Below are 20,711 nucleotides of genomic sequence, written 5' to 3'. Positions count from 1 at the left end.
GGAAACCCTACTTTAATTTTTATTCCTTGATTCTGATTCCCTTTCTCCTTTCACAAAAGCTTAAAGTTGACAATAAGTTTATATTGGGACTAATCAAACCCTCTCTCTCTCTTGTTCTTTATTGAATCATTTATTGTCACTCAAATTGGTTGGTACAAACTCTTGTAGGTTTCTATATTTTGGATCGACTTTTTCCTCTTTCTATACTAACTATTGAGGCAGATATATTCAAGTATCATAGTTTTAAAAGAAAATGCTTCTTTGATTGTGATAGTATGTGGGATTTTAGACTAACTTGTATATGAATGCACTAGAGTAGAGTATCATGTTTAAAGTACGTATGTATGTGGATTTTTTGGTGTATATTCAATTGTTGTTCTTACTATAGGTTCAATCTTCGATATAATTTGTCTGCATATAATGAGTCCCTTGGCAATTCCATTATAATGTAGTACAAACAAAGAACCATGCTTTTTTTTTTTTAATCAATAAAGTGAGAGTCAACTTCATAAAAATGTGGCAAGTGAGTAATTAACTTGATTTTGTCCAATTTTCCTCTGTTTTAGAATCAAAGAAGGCATGATAAGTCAAAAGATTTGTACTTTATCTTTTTAGAAATGCAAATTTTTATATCTTCGTATTTACATATTAATTTCAATTTTGATACATGTGTTACTATGTGTTTGACTTGTGGATTCTTACATGTTAGTATTGATTAGCGAAAGCTTGAAGTTTATTTTTAAAAATGTCAAGAGTAAACATCGGTTCAATTAGTTGATATGATCATGATGTGATAATTTCGTGGGTAAGGAAAATTAATTTTCACTTTTGTGTCATTAATTTGTAAAATTAACTAAAAAATGTATAAACGGTCAAATTCATTTGACGCGTTGTTTTAGGTTTGAGAGATAAAATTTATCATTTAAGCGTGTGTTAAATCATCTATAGTTTGTGTCAAAAATATTCCTAAATTTTTAAATGTAAAAAAAATACTCTTAAAACTTTTAAAAAGAGTTAAAAAAATATATATTTTTACTATTAGCTTTGGATGAAAATCTTTAAATTTTTGTTTAAAAAATAACCACAAACTATTGAAAAGTTTTATAAATACCCTTAAGTTTAAAAGAAGATTAAAAATCCTCTTAATTATCTAAATTATATACCAATTTTTTTACCAACTAAAATTTTAATTTAAAACCATAATTTTAAATTTATTTGACTATTAACACAAGAGTGATAGATCACGTATACAATCAATGTAAATAGCTATTGTTGTATTTAACATATTGATAGATTTATCTGTGTTGATTTTTTTTTTTTTTTAGTAATGATTGTTTTAGTACGCTAATTTTCATTTTGGAACTTCGTGAGATTTTATTGAATTTTATGTTTTGACTAATGTTTAAAATATCGATGTTGATGGATATATCGAAGTCTTAATTTTATAAAATAAAATGATTTCGATAGATATGATAGAAAAAAGTTAGTAAATAAAAATTTATTATTTTTTCAAATAATCAAACATGTCTATTAATTATATTAGTATCATTACAATGTTTATTTCTCATGATTTGTGAAATTTTTTACAGCATAATGAAAATATCGATTCCCCCCTTCTATGAATATTAAAACTTTTAAAATATCAATTTTTTCAAATAATCAAACATATGGATATTAAAACATCCATTGACAAATCAATGCAAAATTTGAACTATGATTTTAACTTAATGTTTTAGTTCTTATTTTTTATGAAAAAAATTGATACAAAGATTGGGTTGATTGAAATATTTTTTAGTTTTTTTTTTCTTGTAAATTTAAGGGTATTTATCAAACTTTTCAATAGTTCAAGAAATATGTAAACAAAATTTAACTGTTTCCATCCAAAACTAATGATAAGAATATTCTTGAACAATTTTTTTAAAAAAATAGTTACAAATTTAGTGATTAGATTTAAAATAATTAAATATATAACAACATTTTAAAAAATTTGTAAATATAACAAAATTTGTCAAATTCTATCAATGATGGGAGTCTATCACCGATAGACCCATACGAGTCTATCAGCGATAATTTTGCTATATTTGCAATTTTTAAAATATTATTATATTATTAATTGTTATAGCTAAAATTTTCATCAATTACAATTAACCTTACAAAAATTTAAGTAAGTTTTAAGGTCATTGTTGTCACAAATTGAAGGACATTTTATTATAATTTAGGGTAATTATATGAATTATATAATTGTAACTATTATAATTATACAAAGGACATATTTGTAAATATAATTACAAATCATAATTTACGTTATCCTTTGTATAAAGAGGTGTGAATAAAATAATAAAGAATGTAAATGGTAGGTGTGGCTTTTAAAGGTAAAGAGGGATCTGTGAGATCCCCATTGTTCCGATTTGGCCTCTCTATGCATCAAAATATTTAACCATAAAAAGGAAACTTCAAAGAAATTTGGAAATATTGGGATCTTGAAAACCCCTATTTCTCTTTTTTCTTTTTTCTTTTTTCATTCTCGAACCTCCTAATGGCCGAGGCCCATACCATATAAACATATATCCTACCGCCTCCAATTATCGCATAACTCAATTCACATACAATTTAAGAAATGAAATTCTCGCTTCCATTGAGTTTTGCTTTTGTTATACTCTAATAAATTGTTCATAAGTGCAAGGATAAAGTTTTATATGATTATACCTAGAAAGTAACCTATTTGAAAAATTAGAAAACCAAGGAAAAAAACTTGCCAAGTCTAACTCATGCGTATCTGTGTTCCAATTTCAATGCAAAAAACGAAAGTTTGTTGATGCACGAAAAATAAGTTAAATCTCATGTGTTCTCAACGAAATGTCGGACCTCCAAGTAAGAATTAATCAAACAACTAACATAACAATCAATGATAAAAGGAAAAAAATCGTCAAACTTTTCACCTTATCTTGTCTAAAAGACAATCTTCACACAAGCGTTTGAGTCTCAATATAGACAAGATACAAACAAGGCTTTATAATCGTATTCTAACCCATTCCTAAAACGTAAAATTATTTATTTTGCGACATTATATATTCATATAAAAATAATTAAATAATATCTAGTCTATTGTTTTCGTATATGATAAAATGACTAACTTATTTATAGAAATAGCAAAACAACTAATAATCTCATTTTAGCGTTCTCCTATATTTAAAAACACTTTTATAAGTAATTTTGTTCCTAAAATCATTTATCAAATTATTCCCGTTCCTTAAGTTATATGATACACAAAATGTCACTTTAATTGCAAAAGTTATAATTTATACTTTTCTGTAAAAGAAAAACTATTTTATAACTTTCTCTCTCTTTTATTCATATAATTAATAGTGTTACTTCTCAGAAAATATGTATAGCTAAGTATCTATTAATTATTTATAATCTAGGAATTTTTAAAAAGATGTCCATTTAGTCCCTATTTTTGCATGGGTGGGTTTTTTAATTATTGAGTTTTTTTTTATTAAAAAAAAAGTTTAGAAGGTGCTTGCAGTGATTTTTGTTATTATTTTAAAATATTTTTTTAAGAAAAATGATAGCTTCTCTTTAAAATTATTTTGAAATTACTTTTCTAATTCAAAATTCATATAATTGTATTGAATAAATAGTTGAGGAGATCTTTTAAACCTTTTTAAACCTATTATGTACGAGCAAATACACTACACATACGTTTTTGAAATTTCAAGAAAGAAACACATATATTTTTAAAATTTAGTAACTAATTAAATAAATCATTTTTTTGGTTTCCTTTGTCAATTTAATTATTAATTATTGATTTGTTAAATTAGATAGCATGTACAAATAAAATTAGTTCACATACATTTTTCTAATAAAAATTATCTTCACATCTTTTTAGTTGATGTAATTTTATTTAAATAAAGCCTTCAAACACAATTCATCATTATTTATTATCGTTAGCAGATTTCTCTTTCTTACGGTATGTTTTAGTATTAGTATACTCCACTTACTCTAACAAAAAAAAACGACATTTTAAAATAAAACATAATGAAGCAAAATATTTACAAAATAAAATAAAGTTTCAAAATAAAATGTTGGACATTTTTAATGCATATATTTAATAGAATATGAAATTTTATTATATATTTATAAATATTTACAATAACTTTTTAATAAAAATTATATTTTTTTTAGCTGCTGTAATTTTATAACGAGTACTTTTGAACATTTAAAACAAATTTAAATAATGTTTAGAAATAATCTTTTAATCCTCCAAGATTAATTTAACATTTAAATTCATATTTTTAAATGTAAATTTTATATATTCAAAATTTGTTTTATAGATATTTATATAAAAAAATTAAATTATTATAAATAGTAAAAGGATTAAAAATACTTACAAAATTTTAGATTTTGTCAATATTAGATACCGATAAATTTGTACTAATGTCTATCCACGTTGCTAACAAACACGGATAAAATTCTATTAATATTATTATATAAAAATTTATTTGAAAAATATTTTGATTTATACTGTCATATTCGAAAATGGGTTTTAAAAAAACAATAATAATTTTAACTATGTGAGGATCAGAAAGGAGCCTGGATTTAATTTGAAATTAAACTAAGCGTAAAGTGATATTCATAAAATTGATCCAAGAGAATATAATGGGTGAAATGAAATTAAAAATGAATTTTTGAATCATAGTGGAAACCCTAGAATGGAGAAACCTATATGACCCTAGAGTAGTAGTAGTAGTAGTGCATGCATTAACATTTCTATTAAAGTAAGTATCATTAATTACTTCCTACCATCACCCTTTCCCCCTTAATCTTTAAATTATTTAATAACACCAACCCCTTCTTTTTCCTTTTCACACCCTAATTTTACCATAATTCTACAATTATAACCCTACTTATGGCAATAATCAGAGAGAAAACACACAAATAATAAAATAAAAGAAGATGCTTTAATTTGTTCTTACTGATGAAGGGATACATTATCCATCTACCCTACAAAAACTTTAGTAGGAAAAAAAAATATAATTAAACATATTCTTAATAATGCTACACTTCCATGAACTTTTTTTTTTTTTTCTATCTATGATATATATGCTTTCTATTTATATTCCCATGGGATTAAAGAAAAAAGATGATCAAAAGGACTATATACTAAACAAGAAATTAAAGCAAACTACGCCTTTTAATTAAATTAACACCCAACCCCCTTAAGTTAAACACATAATTAAATTATTTTGTGTCATCAAAGTCTCTCTCTCTCTCTCTCTAAATTGTCGTTATCAAAGATGGTGCAACAGTTGAGTTGGCAGTTGGGAAAGAAAAAGATGCTCATTTAATTTTGGATTTACCTATTAAATATTGTTCTTATGTATAATTACAGCTCAAAGGGGTATATAGGAGAGAAAAACTATTCAATGTCACGGTTTTTTTAAAAAAATTAAATAACACTTTAATTTCAGGTTCAAACTTTGCTCGCCACTCACAATATATATATATATGTGTGTGTGTGTGTGTACACTAAACTATGTATCTCTTAATCATTCGGTTTAGTTTAAGGCTTATTTCTCATATAAATATATACATAGAAGATGAGACAAGTCAGTTTTCAAATTCATTGGATTTAGGTTGAACAAAGAAGCAAACTTAATCGATTTTTAATTTTTAAAAAAGAAGAAGTTGAAAAGGGTTTTAAAGTGACAACTAAGAAGGTTGCATGCAAGAAACGGTCCCTTTTTTTTTTCTTTTTTCTCTGTGTGTTTGTTATTTGTATTGTTGTGTGAAATAGGTTTTCGTTAATGGTGAACCACCACACCCCTAATTAATCTCTCTTTCTCTCTCATACCTAGAGAGAGAGAGAGAGAGAAGAGGGAAAATGTTAATTAAAATTGAATTTTCTTTTTTTTAAAAGGTCCCCACGCCAATATAGGGTTAAAAGGCTAATTAATGCAAAGAAAAGAAAAAACCCATTAAGCCCTTCTGCAAAAGAGCTGCATGAGGTGTAGTCTTGGCGTGATAATATTCAATTTGCACCCACTTGCCCCTTATAAACTTTCAATAAACTAAGGGACCACTTTTTTAATCCTTTTTCTTTTAAGATAAATAATAAAAATTCTTCTTCTATTTATACCCTTTTTCTTCAATCTCTTCCTTCTTCATCCCAAACCCTAGATTTTACTTTGAGCTAATTTTTTCTTTAACTCCTTCAATTTATGGTGAACCACTATCAGTTGAAGCTGCCAGCATGATCTTAACTTTTCTCTTCTTCTTCTTCTTCTTCTTCTTCTTCTTCTTCTTCTTCTGCTTCTTCTGCTTCTTTGAGGAAAGATCAGATCATGCGGCAGTTTCACCTGTTGTTGCTTTGCCCTTTTACCATCTATCTATCTCTAATCCCTAAAAATTAGCCCTAATTTCATTTTATTCCTCTCCCCCACCCCCCCCCCCCCCAAAAAAAAATAAAAAAAGAAAACCCTAATTTTTCTCTTTCATATGGTTTCGTTATTAAGGTATGTGATCCTTTAATTTCTTGTTTTTTTTTTACTGGGTTATGATCAATTTTTCATTTTACTGTTGGATTCATCTTTCTTTTTTTTTGTTTTTTTTTTTTGGGGGGGGGGGGGGGGGGGGGGCAGGAATTAGGGTTTGTGATTCCTTCAAAGCTTTGATCAAGGCGGCGGGTTTATCTTTAAGCTCTTTCCAGCTAGGGCTGATATATATGGTTTTTTTTTTTAATTTCTTCAAATTTTATTTTATTGTCATTATTGGATTTTCGTTCGGTCTCAATTGAATCAAGAAAGAAAGGTGTTTATCTGAAGGGAAGATTTTGAGTGACCCCTAATTATTAAGATTGATGGAGTTGCAATTTGTCTGTTTCATATTGTTTTTTGGGATTGATGCCATCAAGTAATTTTTTTCACATGATTTCCATTATATCTCTTTTGTTTTCATCAAGAGAGAGAAATAAGAAACAAAAAGAGAAAAGAGAGCATTAACTATCCTTCTGCAAAAAAATGGATGTTAAAGTCACAATATAACACCAGTTTTAACGGCTTTTTTTCAAAACAAAAATCTACACCAAACTTATAATTATTATTTAGCTAAATCCGAACATAGCTTAGTGAATAAAAACACTCATTATTAATTCTTTGAAAAATTGTCAGTGTGATTTAAAAGAAACATGCTTGTTTTCGCCTTCAATGTATTTTAGAAGATAAGACAGATGTTTGATTGGATTTCATTACCAGCTTATTAATTAATTAATTACCTTAATCCTTTTCAATCGGTGTCCTAATCTGTAATTCCTTCTGTTTATAATTTGGGCATTAATTGCATTTTTTTTGGGCTCAACCCTTTTGAACAGTGCTTTTTAAAAAAAAATATCTAGATTAACCCAATCTTATTATGAATAAACAACTACTAATTAATGTACTTACTTCCTTAATTATTTTGCATTAGATACATTTTATTTGAAATTCTTTGAATATTACTAAGAATTTGAAAACCTCCAACTTCCTTTAACTCTCTATCGCTCAATCTTATTTTTGGTAGGAATCTGTCATAACCTTCAACAAGTTTTTTTTTGTTGGTCCATGCACAGAACTTTCATATTTCCATTAAAAGCCACATAACTACAAAACAACTTTAACACTTAATAATAATAATAATATTGAAGAAGATGGAAGATAGTTATATATAGTGATCATGTGGAAGGGAAGAAAAGGTTTTTTACATTCCATTTTCAGGCTGCCTAGGAAAAGTAGCCCTCTGAAGAAAAGAATACCCAAATCAGCTTCAGAAAAAATCACTTATTTTCCTTTCCCATAAGGTTTTTTTCGTATCCTTTTTTTTCTCTCTGGGGTTTTCACAAAATAAAGAGCGTTATTGACTGATGAATAGTGTGTGAGCAGGGCAAGAATCCTTTTCTTCTACCAGTTTGATACTGTTTATGGAATACCATGATTCATAATGTATATGTATGATATTAAATTTTGATATTGACATGAATATAAATATTTTTATTATATTGTAAAAATAAAATGTAATTTTAAAGTTTACATTTTTTGTTGGTCTACATTCTAAACCTTAATTTTGAGCAGAAAAATAGGGTACTAGAGAAGAAGAACCTCAATATTTGATGTTTGATGTGTATATACTTATTTTGTTTTGGTTCTCCAACTTCTTCTGAATGATGATAAAATTTTCAATCTCTTAAGAAAATATAGATAACACGAGAACATTTGTAGCAATCTTTGACTAATAGTTTATTTCTTTTTATTATTTTCGAAAAAAAATCTAATTAATTTACACCATAAAATAAAAATAGAAATAAGTAAATAAATGTAAATGAATTAGGATATTACTAATTAATAATAAAATTTTATATCAAACCAAATTATAAATATTAATGGATAGATATGTAGTTAAATGACAAGTGTTTGGAACTAGAGGTTTACATGCCACGCTTTGCGAAGTGTACATATAAGATTTCTGTTAAATAGCTTACAAATACTTGATGAAAAAAAAAATTGAAATACAATTTTATATCCAAGTATATATGTCATTAAAATTTAATGTTTGAGTTTAATAATTAACTTACCTTGTTGCCAGAGAGATTTTAAATTAGTTTAATAAAAGTTCGAAAAGTTGGACAAAAATTTTGTTGCCATGTATATTATATTTGTATATTTGATTTATGGGTGTAATTAATAACCATAACGTACAATATAGTTTTGATCTTGGTCTCTTGGACGTGTACCTTTAGTTCTTACTCATCGACATTTATCTAATCAAAGTTTGTTACATTAGGAAGAATTCAAGACCAAAGTGTTACTATTTCTTTATTTGATATTAAAATTGGATTCAGAATTCGTTGCATATGTTTTATAACCATTCATATGTTCTCTTTCTTTATCAAAAAGAAAAAAAAGAAGAAGAAAACGAAGAATTTATCTAAGAACTATTTTCTGTGTTCTCATTTCTTTCATTGTTTGTAATAATACATGATATTACAAAAAAAAAAAAAAAAAGATGTCATATGTTTGATAAAATGACAAAAAAGATTATATCAATTAAAACAAATAAGTATCAATGCAGAAATAAATACAATTGTTGTATCTATGTTTGAAGTGTTATCAAAATTTGGTTGATAAGTGTTATCTCCCACTTGAATTTTGACTCACATATGATTAAATATTTCTAAACTTTTAAAATAATTTATATTTACAAATTCAAAATTTTAAAATAAAAAACTAAAAAATATTGAAATTTTCGTACAAGGTTAAATATGAAAAAAAAAGTTAATAATAAATAAAAACAAAATAACACTATAGTATGAAAACAAAAAGGTCCAAAAGGAATTTTAAGAAATATAATAAATATAATATAAAGAAAAAAAATTAGGTCAAAAAAATGTTAAAATAAAAGAAGTATAATATAAAAAAACAAAAAGAAAGTAAAGAACACTCTCTTGATGATGGAGATTTGAACCCGAGACTCAGATGTGGAAATAAGAATACACAAACGTGCAAAAATATAAATCAAAACATGAACATGCAACTATTTTTAAGTGGTTCGAATTTAAATAATAATTGTTTACATATAACCTAACATTGTTTTAGCTTTTCTAAATGAAATTAAAAGCAATCATGAATTTCCCCCAACGTTCTTGCTTGTCTGCTTAATACATAAAGATCTTTATTTTTAAAATTTAACAAATATTTCTAAATTCATTTATATTATTAAATATATTTGAGAATTGTCAATGGATAGAAAAAATTGAAACAAAACGATTATTATTTTTTCACGGTTGTGCATTACATCATTAATTGATATTTTGTGTTGCGCATAATTTTGCACATTAATTGTAGTGGATATCCATTTCAATTAATGTAAATTGGAGCATCTTGACATTGTAATTTTTTAATTAATTCATTGTCAAATTTTAGAACGTCAGATGGAAGTTTATCGAGGATAACAATCACATATTAATCAAATTCGAAGATAGTGAACCAGATAACCAAAATAAAAGCAGGCAAGAGACAACCAGAAACTACCTACCAATTGAAAAAAAAAAAAAAAACAGTAATATCATAAACTACTGATCATGTGTCAAAGACAATTAAATGACAATACCATAAATAACTATATATCAAAGAGTAAAAGATAAATAATATGATAATTAGAAAGCAATCGCATGTCTATTAAACGACGAAGTTATTGTTGTAAAAATATAAGAAAAGTTGAGATAATAATATCACACATCTACTATGTGTCAAATAGTAGAAGGTAATTGTTAGTAGAAGGTAATTGTAAGGAAATTAGAAGGCAATCACGAGGGAATATTAAAAACTACTAACTGGCAAAATAAAAATCATACAACAATCATAGTTCAAATAAAAGGGAATTATGAGGGCATTTTTTACCTTTTAGTTCAAATGTTCATTCACATTAGGTTTGGGCTGACGAATTTTGTCATTTTTGCACAGCTTCGTATGGTTGGGGTATGGATATAATTTTTGTTTGTTTGTCACTCTTTGCGTATGCTTTCTTTTTATTAGGTTTCTTCATTGGGCTAATTCTTTTTTCTCTTTATAAGACCGATTTCAAATAGGTTGAAGTTTACCAATCAAATATAAAAGAAACTTTAAAAACAAATGAGATAATATCTTTTTTGAGAGTGTATTAATTCATACGCAGGTTAGTTGACAATTACACAATTTGTATAACAAAATTAAAAAAGGGTTTTGGGGCTAGACTTGTGATTTAAGAATCACAAGGTTGGACCATGGTCCAAGTGCAAAATATGTTAGTTCTAAAGTATAGTCCAAGTGCAAAATACATATATATATAAACACATGTTAAAATAATCATATTAACAGGTAGGTTCTTCAAGTAATTTCTGATGCAACGAATATACAAAGATTAGGGTCTGTTTTGGGATGATGCATTGGAACATGAAAGGGTACAAATGAAGGCAGAGCAGACTTTATGAGAGAAATTTCCAACACATCTATACCGATTCATTATGGAAAAAAACAGCTCTTTACAAATGTGGGTGAGAATAGAATCTGTCATCTATGGCTTGAGTGGGTGTGCGTCTCACTGTTACTTGATTTTGACAATTACAAAGTGCAGTAGTAAAGCAAATGTAAAACTCTCACCTAAGGGGTGGCCTATAACTAACTAACCAACTCTACATTTACTCCCAACTAAAATCACCTACCTGAACCCACATTGATGATGATGATTCATTTACAAAGAAACTCAAATGCAGAGGAAAGAGGAAGGAGTCAAGTTTCTGATGCCTGAACATTTCCAGTCATCGCTCCGACTACCAGCCTCTCCTTTGCTTGGTGCTTCTACTTTCTAACAGTAAAACATTACTCTCTTCACGTTTTCTTTTAGAGCTGGCAAAGGACGAACCCCACATTCTCCGGTGACACGTGTACTCTTGGCCGAACGACCAGCTGAGCCATTCTCCTGCATCTCCGGTTCCATGTAGAATCGAGCTCGGAATGCAGCTAAATGTGCATAGTATGCTGGAGGGACTGCATGAATGCCAAACAAAACCAGCAACTTCAGAACAGCAAATATGTAACTATAAAAGCTGAGATGAAATCATGAACATGGATATGAGCCTATGGCAGCAAAAGTTAAACTCAAAAATAACAGAAGCTCGCTTACCGACAGAAACTGAACGTGTACATCTTGCATACGTGTAGCAAAGATTGTTTGTTAACGACTGAATTCCATCTGCAGTGAAATTGTTTTCATCCCAAAGAACATGGTAGTGAGCTGGCCGACTCGTTCCCTGCAGAAAACAGTACAAAATGAGTTTATCTGGATCAAGACAGTGAACTAATGATAGCTCAGTTGAAAAACTTGAAGGAAGAGAAGAGGGAGGAGGTCAATATACCTGAATTCCAGCATGACTACAGAGATAGAAATCAAATTCTGTTGGGTGGCATATTTTGGAGTCGACTACAGTTCCTGAAAATCGAATAAACGGACCAACTATGGGATTAACGACTCAAGCCTGGCGTCACAGAAAGATAAAGTGACTGAGTAACAAGGATTTAACTGTACCAGGTAAAATGTTCCCACTCTTGTCTGTGCTACTTCTATCTCTATAGTTGTTGGCAAACAATCGGGTGTGGTGTCGCTTTTGTACGACAATGAATGTTACAGGTGGTTGGTAATTCGGTTCTAAAGAAGCACATGCCTGTACCAAAAGGGTGCTATGTTATAAAAAAGGTCAAACACAAAACAAAGAGGACGTATTCCTAGGTTCCTCACCTTCCTGATTGCATCCAACTCATAAAGTAATACTTGATAAAATTGTCCTTCGCTCACGCCGTCCCTGGCAAGAAAATTGGCAAGCACTTAAGACAGCTAGCATGCCTAAACTAAAACAAACAGAAGCAGGAAATAGTTTTTTAGATTAATAATTTATTTATTTCTTCTAATCTTTAACTAACTTATGGATATTGTTATTTAGTATTTCTATTCATATTGGAGCAAATATATGACTTTTGTAATGTTACACGATCATTTATAAAAGATAAAAAGGTATTTGTGAATATTTCATGTCGATGTTGAACCCTTCAATTTATGGCTATATAAACGGATATTTTTGTCTTGCCAAACAGTTTCGAAAACTCCTAAAAAATACTCTAGTCAACAGGACTGAAGTTTGCTGGTGAAATACTGCTTTAGTTTATATATAATGAACCATTCTTTCAGAAGCTCAACAATGAGCGAGGGATGCAACCAGCCATCCGTAACAGCTACGATTCTTAACATGAAACATGTCCAAACAGCTTGATCCCTCTTTTAACTATCCCTCATGGTAACAAAAAAAAAAAAAGACAAGAATTTTCAACAAGATATGTTCTTTTGCGAGCTAACACCCATTGATTCAGAAAAGGTTCTCCAACTCAAAGTTGAAAAAGTAAGAAAAAAATACACTAGTCAATATCACATGAAGATAAAACTGCTTACCTGTAAAATATTATCCTGAGAGGCTTCTGCCCTGTTGCTTTCCTAAACGAAATCAGAAGATCCCTGTGACAATAATTGGCACCATATAAATCAATATTCAAAGAAGAAGCAATATATGCACCATCCATTTCCTTTCTAAAAAAACGAGTAACATAATCTCCAACGAACAAGATCTCATAGACCAGACCTGATCATGCCACCACTGACAGTGCCACGGACAGGATCCTGCCAAGTTTTGTACAAGTCTTGTATAAGTTCTTGTCTATGAGCTTGAGCACATACTAGCCCTGCATATTTTGTCACTTCAGGCCAATCCTGAGAGGCTACTACCTGCAATGGATCAAACTTCCATTAGTAACACAATCAGGAATGTGGAATAAAAACAAGTAATATCAGTAACTAGGAGACTGTACAGCAGCTATTGAAGGGCTGGAATCTTCGCCATTCTCTGGATGGGTCACGTCTGCTCCAAATATAATTGTTGGTATGTCACTCACAAGTGGTATCCTGCAGCTGATAGCATCTAGAAGAACGGTGTTTCTTCCACCCATCTGAGATTGAATTGGTAGCGAAGAGGAAAAGAAGAAAAGCAAACAAAACTCATTAGAATCCAAAGTGATTTTATCGTTTTCATTATTGGATAAGTAGAGCCTTATGAAGTCCTTCAGACCAGACAAGTAGCACTAGGAGTAACTACACCAGTTCCTTAACGTTACAAGATTCTGTTCCACTTTCATCCAAAATATGAAGAAGATAACACTGTTGTTTAGTGCAATTACAAGATCGTGGACCAGCATCATACCTTGACATTGATCTTCAGTGACACATTAGCAAGGTATTGCTTGCTTATCTTGAACACGTGCTTTGTAAGACAGCATTGTGATATTAAACCAAGATCAGTTTCACAAATTCGCTTAAGATCACCTACAAATCACAATGATAGAAAAGAAAGATATCATTTTAGGTACATCTTCTTCATTTCCTGATCATTTTATCAGAAAAATATGGCCAGTAATCATCAGTAGACAAAGTTGTATCAGCTCACCATAAAGCGACCCGTTATTGTCAGGTAAAATAGCTAATAATAACTCCAACTCTTTTCCTTTAGTCTTGTTCATGGAAGCATGGTACACATGCTTCAAAGCTTTCTCTACCTGTTCTGGCCTTGCATTGTATATTGGAATAACTGGTTCTGGATTGAATTCCTACAACATAATCAGTTTGAGGTCAATAATATGTGAAACACATCAATCTTCAAGAAAGAATCAGCACCAACATACCATTCCAGACACTTGACACATCTGAGCAAGTTCAGAACAAAACCCACGAGCTACGCTCTCTTGCACGCTCCTAGAGAAGTTGATACATGCCCACCGGTTAACAGTCATTCCATTAATCATTTTCTGCAATACACGAGAGCAATGTCATCACAGGTGGTTTTGTATTAGTTGCACAAAAAGAAAATACTTGAATCAACAGGGAAAGTGGCGGTTGTTAGATGTACTTTGAAGGAGAAAGAACAAAAGAAATTTTATTTGATAAGTCAAAGAATTGGCCATCTCAGAATTATAATATAATAAGCTGGTGCTCAAGTACAATCATTGAACCAAAGTTTATCTAACGATGCACTTACCTTGTTCATCATATTCCATTGACCCACTTGAGGCAAACAATCCTTCTCTTTACCAGTATCATGATATTTTAGCTGTTTTGGTTCATCACAAAGTTGATGTCAGGGTAAACAAAACGCATTCATTAATTTACTGAATAGCATGAAATTAGAAGAGATAGGCATACCCATGGAGGAGGAAGAATTCTAGCTTCAACAGAAGCCAATTTTTCACTGATTTTAATCCCAAACTCTTTAGCATAAGGATCATTGTCATAAGCGTTATGTTGGACAGTCTAGCAAAGTTAGAAAGACAGGAGAAGAAACTGTTATTCCAGCGAATAGAAAAAGAACCAAGAAAGAATGATAAAATTATTGCAATAAACTTAGCATCATCTTCCTATTGGGCAATAAATATCCTGTTCCTGTAAATACATTATGGTAGGATAAAAGAAATTCCCATAACAACAGCTCCCACAATACCTGCAAAATGTCGTTTTCTCGATCCCTAGGTCTTTGACACGTGACTTTTAGAAGTGCTGTTATTTGCTTTTCATTCAATCTCTTTGTATATCTTTGCCCCCCCACAATTTTGCAGGCCTGCAAATGCAAGAGTTTTAGATTACAGTTTAAGAAAAAAAACACATACACACACACAAGATTTTTCTCCTCCTATTAGGCAAAAGGCCTTAAAGGTGCAAAAACTTGTTTATCTACCCTAACTTCATGCTTTATTGTCATTTAAATGGGTTGAGTTGAGGAAACAAGACAGTAGGCAGAAAGGCTAGTTACACATTTACTATAATCATAACAGGTGAAGAATTATTACTCTAATATTAACAGGGGAAGTATTAAAAACAACCTCCATTGGCAAATAATTTGCCTTCTTCTGGTTTCCTACTTGAAGGCAAGGGAGATGTGCATGCTGAATGGTGAAGCCATACATCTCCTGGAAGTATTCAACAACTGACTTCATGGTTGAGTTGTCATCAACAGGAAATCTAATAAAGAAGTGTCATTAGCAACCAGAGCATTTGCACACGTAAACAACCAACGTAGATAAAGAAAAGCTTGGACTCAATACAATGTATAGCAGGCGCAAGAACATATTCATGAACATTAGAGCTTACACTAATTCTCTTGTAGGCTGTGATGTCAGACCCGAAACTCGATACTTCCGCCTAACATTTCCACGGTGTGTTACTTCAACTTTCACCCCTCTCAGAGCCTTTTTAATCTGTTTTATGTCCAAAGTTAAATTTAACTCATGAAATGGACAAGGAAACAGGTAAAGTGTCTGAGGCTCAAAAAGAGCACACGATCAGATATATAAAAGGATGCACCTTTACTCGATCGGAGTCGGACAGTGGCCGTGACAAAACATCTTTCCCTAGAAGCTGAGCAACAAACTCAAGGACAGGGAGAGGCTCAATGAACGCAGCTGAAGCCATATCTTTTAACAACAGAATGAGAAGAATAATAAGATTACACACTTAAAGTAAAATATGCGCAAATCATAGTACAAAGCTTTAATTGTACGTTCCAATTTACCTATGTTCAGAGACAGTCCCATTTGAGTAGGTCTAATACTCTGATAAAATCCACACCATGATTCTAGCCCATCACCGAGCCGCTGAGGTGATCTAATATCAGGAGAAAAGAAAGATCTCCCTATAGGACAGTACCTACATGACATACCACCACAATAAGCAAAAAAGAACTTCAAAACATGAGCATGTGTTGCTGATGCTTGTATGAACTTAAAACATATAGACCAATTCTCTACCTTTTGGATGAAAGCTCTCTCAATACAATGTCCAGTATCTGAAGAGCTTCTTGTGGAGCATCAGCACGCTTGCCCGCCAGAAACTGACCCAGATGGTGTAAATTTGCACGTGCAACGAACTTAATAAGTACTTTATATTCCCTCTCCCTCCTGGGTATTCGTTTACAAATTTACAATTGTATTAGTTGAATGACTGTTGTAACAATCCACATTAGTTCAAAATTTTAGTATCCTAGAACTCATTGGATACGTTATCATAATGAACAACACAGGAAATTGACAACACAGAGAATACGAAGCTTTTCAAATTCAAGAGGGAGCAGAGAAAAAACAAAGACACTGTTACGACTGTAAATTCTTACTTGGGACCACTGACTCCATCTTCTTCATCCACAAGCTTGATGGTAAACTCTTTCCATACAAAAGGAAGCTCACCAGCTGTATACAGACTCTTTCTGCCATCATAAGCTGGTAATCTTTTTCCCAAATCAGATTCTCTGTATAATCTCACCAATTCAGCCATGATGGCTCTGTTCACAGTTCTTGATGCCACTTCAGGAGTAATTGTAACCTGTAGAACCCCACCCCCCAACGGAGGGAAAACAAAAGAAAATAAATAAATAAATAGGGGAAGGAAAGATATAAGTCAAGCAGACAAAAAGAACAGAATGAAGGCCATTTAAGTTGAGAAAATGACATGACGAAAAGAGATACTTATTCATTTTCAACTACAATACAACAGCAAAAATTTACAAGAAAATTGCTGCTTAAAATTGATTGTCAGATTGAAGGGACCCTCCTCCCCTTCTCACTCCCTTCCTCCCCAGTTATGAAAGAACAAATAAAATATATTGCCTGCTTTAGGCACATGAACTAGAATGCAAAGGGAAAATTCACTGTTAAACTCCTTGTTTGCTTACATCATATTGATTCAAATCTTTGTCTGGTAACTCTGCAAAGAAATGGTTTGCTTTTACAATACACTTTGTTCCAACTTGACCAAATCCAGGTCTTGGGGCAAAACTCAAAGACTTGCTTGAATTACGAAAACCCATTTGCATCCCACTAATGATTCCACCATTTGGATTAGTACTCGCCACCATAGCTCCGGCGTTAAACTCAGGTTCATCGGGTTTACGTGCCACCGTGCAGGGCCGAGAACTGGGCCTCATAAACACATCTCCCTGATCGGATTTCCGACCACCTCTGCTCCTTCTCCGACCCCTGTTTTTACTCGGAGGGGAAGAGGGGTTTCGAAATTTGATGTTCTGGTGTTCCAGATTCGGCGGACCTTTGCCATTTTGGGTTGATTTTGGAGCTTTTTGAACAGTGTTCTGCAAGTGGGTTTTGATTACAAGGTGCTGCTCGGAGCTCTCTTTCATTTGCCGTACTGGCATGGTGGGTTTCTTTTACTGTCTGGAAAATAGACTGGCAATGGTACAAGAACTCGTTTGGAAATGAGCTTAAAGGCTCACAAAATGGTGAACATGAAGTTTCTTCACAGTCACGTTTACTCTGAACTCATTTTCCCTCTTCTTCACGGATTCAAGACGTCATCCTGCTGAGGAGGTGAAAAAAAAAAGAACCCAGAAGAGGAAAATTGCATGTCAGCAAACAAGATGACGAAAAATTCTTCAAAAGGTTAAAAAAACAGAGACAATGATACAGAGAAATACATCCATTGTTTCATACGCAAAGTAAAGTTGAAAGCGGAATAAAATTTTGGCCGTTTCTTCTACATTTTTAAGCATTACTGTTCCTTTGCTAAATCAAAAACCCAATTAAAAAAACCATTGTTTCACCATATATATCCCTAAAGAAAACATGGTAAAACAAATTCAACCAAACGAAGCTTTCGTTTTCATAGAACAGTGAACCAATACTACATAGCATAAAAGAAAACCCATCTCCGACGGCTAGAAAATTCCCATATGCAAGGAGAAGAGTCCAAAAAAAGTGACAGAAATTCGAAATCCAGATCTTATTTCGACTAAATCTTCCATTGAAGCAAGATAAAACGGAGAAAACCCAGAAAAATAAACCCAAAGCGGAAATACCCATAAGACAAACCTATTTACTAGTGTTGTCTGGCTATTAGAAACGAAAATCTCGATGGGGATGATGGGTAAACCCAAACAGATAAAAACGCAAGAGGAGTATATACAAAAGAAGAGAAAAATGGTATTAAAAGGAAGAGGAAGATATGGAACTTAGGGAAGTGGCAGAGACAGAGAATAAAACCATCCAGAAGAAAACAAAAATCAAGAACAAATCCAAAGACAAAGAATAAACATTGAAAAGGGTAGTAAACTCACTATCCATCCAATACCCAAAGATTTAATGATGTAAAAAAATAAAAGGCAGGCCCCATTGAATGCCCACAAGAAGTAACAGTAAAGAAGAGGAAGAAAACCCAGAATTACAAGACACAAAACAAAAACTCACCCAAAACCAAAACCAAAACCAAACCAATCCAATCAAGCAGTGAGAGGTACCAAAACTGGAACAAACAAAACAGAAGAAAAGAGAGTAAAATAGGAAATGGGTGAAAAATGTGAAGAAGGGTAAAGCAAAAAGAGGGTTGAGAGGTGGTTTAATGTGTGAGAGGTTTGAGAAAGAAGAAGAAGAAGAAGAAGAAGAAGAAGAAGTAGAAGAAGAAGAGAAGAGCGTGGAGAAAGAGAGATGATGATGAAGAAGAAGCTTTATACACGCATGCAAGGTGGCTTTTGGTGTTTTCTTTATCACGTGTAAAAGGCTTGTGAGCACCCTGCCCCCCCATCCATCTTCTCCGTTCTCTTTCCTTTTTTAAAAAGACTCTGTTTTTTCTCTTTACTCTGTTTTTCTCTATCCTCTAATTCGGTTCTGTTTCTGATCGCGCAGCCTCGGGGACGTACCACATACCATAAATTAAAGGAAGCATTAGAGAGAGAGAAGGAGAGTCCAAAAGAGACGACTGAGTATTTATAAAAGCAATCATACACAGAAGAAGAATAATTCGAACTTGCAGTCCTCTCTCCTGCTATGTTTCCTCTCTCTCTCTCTTTTCATTTTTGTTGAAACCCTTTTTCTTTTGTTTTTTGGCTGTTCCCTATGCAATGGTTTAATTTGTTAAAGCCCCAAAAAAATTCAATCTTTTTAAGGTAGGCTAACTAGACTATGATGCTGTCTATCTCTATTCTTTAACTTAACCCTTTCTTCCTCTCTGCCCTTTCTTACCCTCCTCCTTGTAACGGTCCATTCTCTCGGGTCCACTCTTCTCTTTCTCATTTTCTTTCTTTTTCTCTTCTCCTCACATTCATTTACACTCAACTATCCACCACTTCAAACATAATCAATCTCTTTTCCATGAACTTGAATTGGTACTGTCACATAGATGTGATTTTGGTGGATGAATGACAACTATCAATTTCATTCTTTTGTTTTTCTTAGTATTAAATTAATTTATTTTAATTCCTAAAATCGACTACACTTCTTAACTTCTTAACGAATGAGCAATGAGTTTATTTGACTATAACTATTCAAAATAGATAACTTTATAAGACCCCGTATTTGAACATATACTACATATATACTTCTAGTAATTCAAAATATCATATGTGTTCAATGCAATTGGATTACTCGTACCAACAATATAGTTATAAGTATAGCTAGGTAGTACTTATTTTACAAAATTCTAAGAGTGGATGTTATATGTAATAATATGATCATTGGTCGATACGGGTTTTTTTTATGCAAGATAATTGGTTGTATAATTTAGTGTTTCAAGGTGTCAATCTTAGCCATGACGGGCATTACCCTCTTATAGTTAAACTAAAGAAGACAACATAATTAGAGAAATTGATGATATACATTTTATTTTCATAAGTACTAAGTTTAAGTGTGTTTCACTTGCCTCATCAGGATTCATTTGGCATTTGATAACGTAAGAAAATTGGCCTTGTGCTTCAAATCTCATTCTAACATTATAAATTATAAAACAATGGTAGAACAATGACAAGTCAAAACTACACTTTATCCTTTTGTTTTTTGAATGGCATTGCGATATGTACATAATATTGAAGTTGAAAAAAATTACAAAACAACAAAAGCATTCATACAATTCTAACAAAATCATGCCTTACTGTGGATAACCACTTATGTGATATTTCTCTTTCACCACCAAACTTTTACAAAGTTCCCACAGCCTCAATACTTTTCCAAAAACATATATTTCCTCCACATGTGCACAAATAATTCGAATGTTGATATAAACTTTTGACCAAACATATTTGAATTATTAAGTATCACTCATTGATTTGAACACTTTCT

The 20,711-nt window shown here is 31.4% G+C and overlaps 1 protein-coding gene and 1 long non-coding RNA gene across 4 annotated transcripts; one reads left to right on the top strand and one right to left on the bottom strand.

Annotated features, from left to right (window-relative positions):
• Positions 1-6,123: 6,123 nt before the first annotated feature.
• Positions 6,124-8,063, top strand: LOC116402555. Its single transcript, XR_004214991.1, has 2 exons — positions 6,124-6,515; positions 6,642-8,063. It is a non-coding gene; the product is annotated as an uncharacterized LOC116402555 (long non-coding RNA).
• Positions 8,064-10,871: 2,808 nt separating this feature from the next.
• Positions 10,872-19,343, bottom strand: LOC101221352 (protein argonaute 10). Of its 3 annotated transcripts, none has more exons than XM_004134066.3 (22): positions 18,849-19,092; positions 17,324-17,964; positions 16,766-16,974; positions 16,404-16,553; positions 16,169-16,302; positions 15,961-16,070; positions 15,748-15,854; positions 15,480-15,618; positions 15,101-15,217; positions 14,806-14,913; positions 14,642-14,713; positions 14,289-14,411; positions 14,054-14,213; positions 13,811-13,932; positions 13,422-13,559; positions 13,196-13,338; positions 13,009-13,071; positions 12,304-12,367; positions 12,094-12,229; positions 11,924-11,997; positions 11,692-11,818; positions 10,872-11,555 (listed from the first exon to the last, which is right to left on the bottom strand). In XM_004134066.3, exons 2-22 carry the CDS (start codon positions 17,798-17,800, stop codon positions 11,374-11,376), a joined length of 2,955 nt encoding a protein of 984 aa, XP_004134114.1. In that variant the 5' UTR covers positions 17,801-17,964; positions 18,849-19,092; the 3' UTR covers positions 10,872-11,373. The 3 variants fall into 3 exon arrangements, with proteins under 3 accessions (XP_004134114.1, XP_031738491.1, XP_011650956.1); XM_031882631.1 differs by lacking the exon at positions 18,849-19,092 and adding an exon at positions 19,112-19,343 and having other exon boundaries at positions 11,374-11,555; XM_011652654.2 differs by lacking the exon at positions 18,849-19,092 and adding an exon at positions 18,474-18,813 and having other exon boundaries at positions 11,374-11,555.
• Positions 19,344-20,711: the final 1,368 nt, after the last annotated feature.

Source organism: Cucumis sativus, chromosome 3 (assembly GCF_000004075.3).
Source record: "Cucumis sativus cultivar 9930 chromosome 3, Cucumber_9930_V3, whole genome shotgun sequence".
NCBI lineage: Eukaryota > Viridiplantae > Streptophyta > Magnoliopsida > Cucurbitales > Cucurbitaceae > Cucumis > Cucumis sativus.
This window is presented reverse-complemented; position numbering and strand designations above follow the sequence as displayed.

Coding starts and splice junctions, on each gene's coding strand:
- LOC101221352 (XM_031882631.1), bottom strand. CDS start 17,800: ATGCCAGTACGGCAAATGAAAGAGAGCTCCGAGCAGCACCTTGTAATC. Junction 15,619..15,747: donor CAGCCTACAAGAGAATTAGT/GTAAGCTCTAAT, acceptor CTTCTTTATTAG/ATTTCCTGTTGATGACAACT. Junction 13,933..14,053: donor CAATAACGGGTCGCTTTATG/GTGAGCTGATAC, acceptor TGTGATTTGTAG/GTGATCTTAAGCGAATTTGT.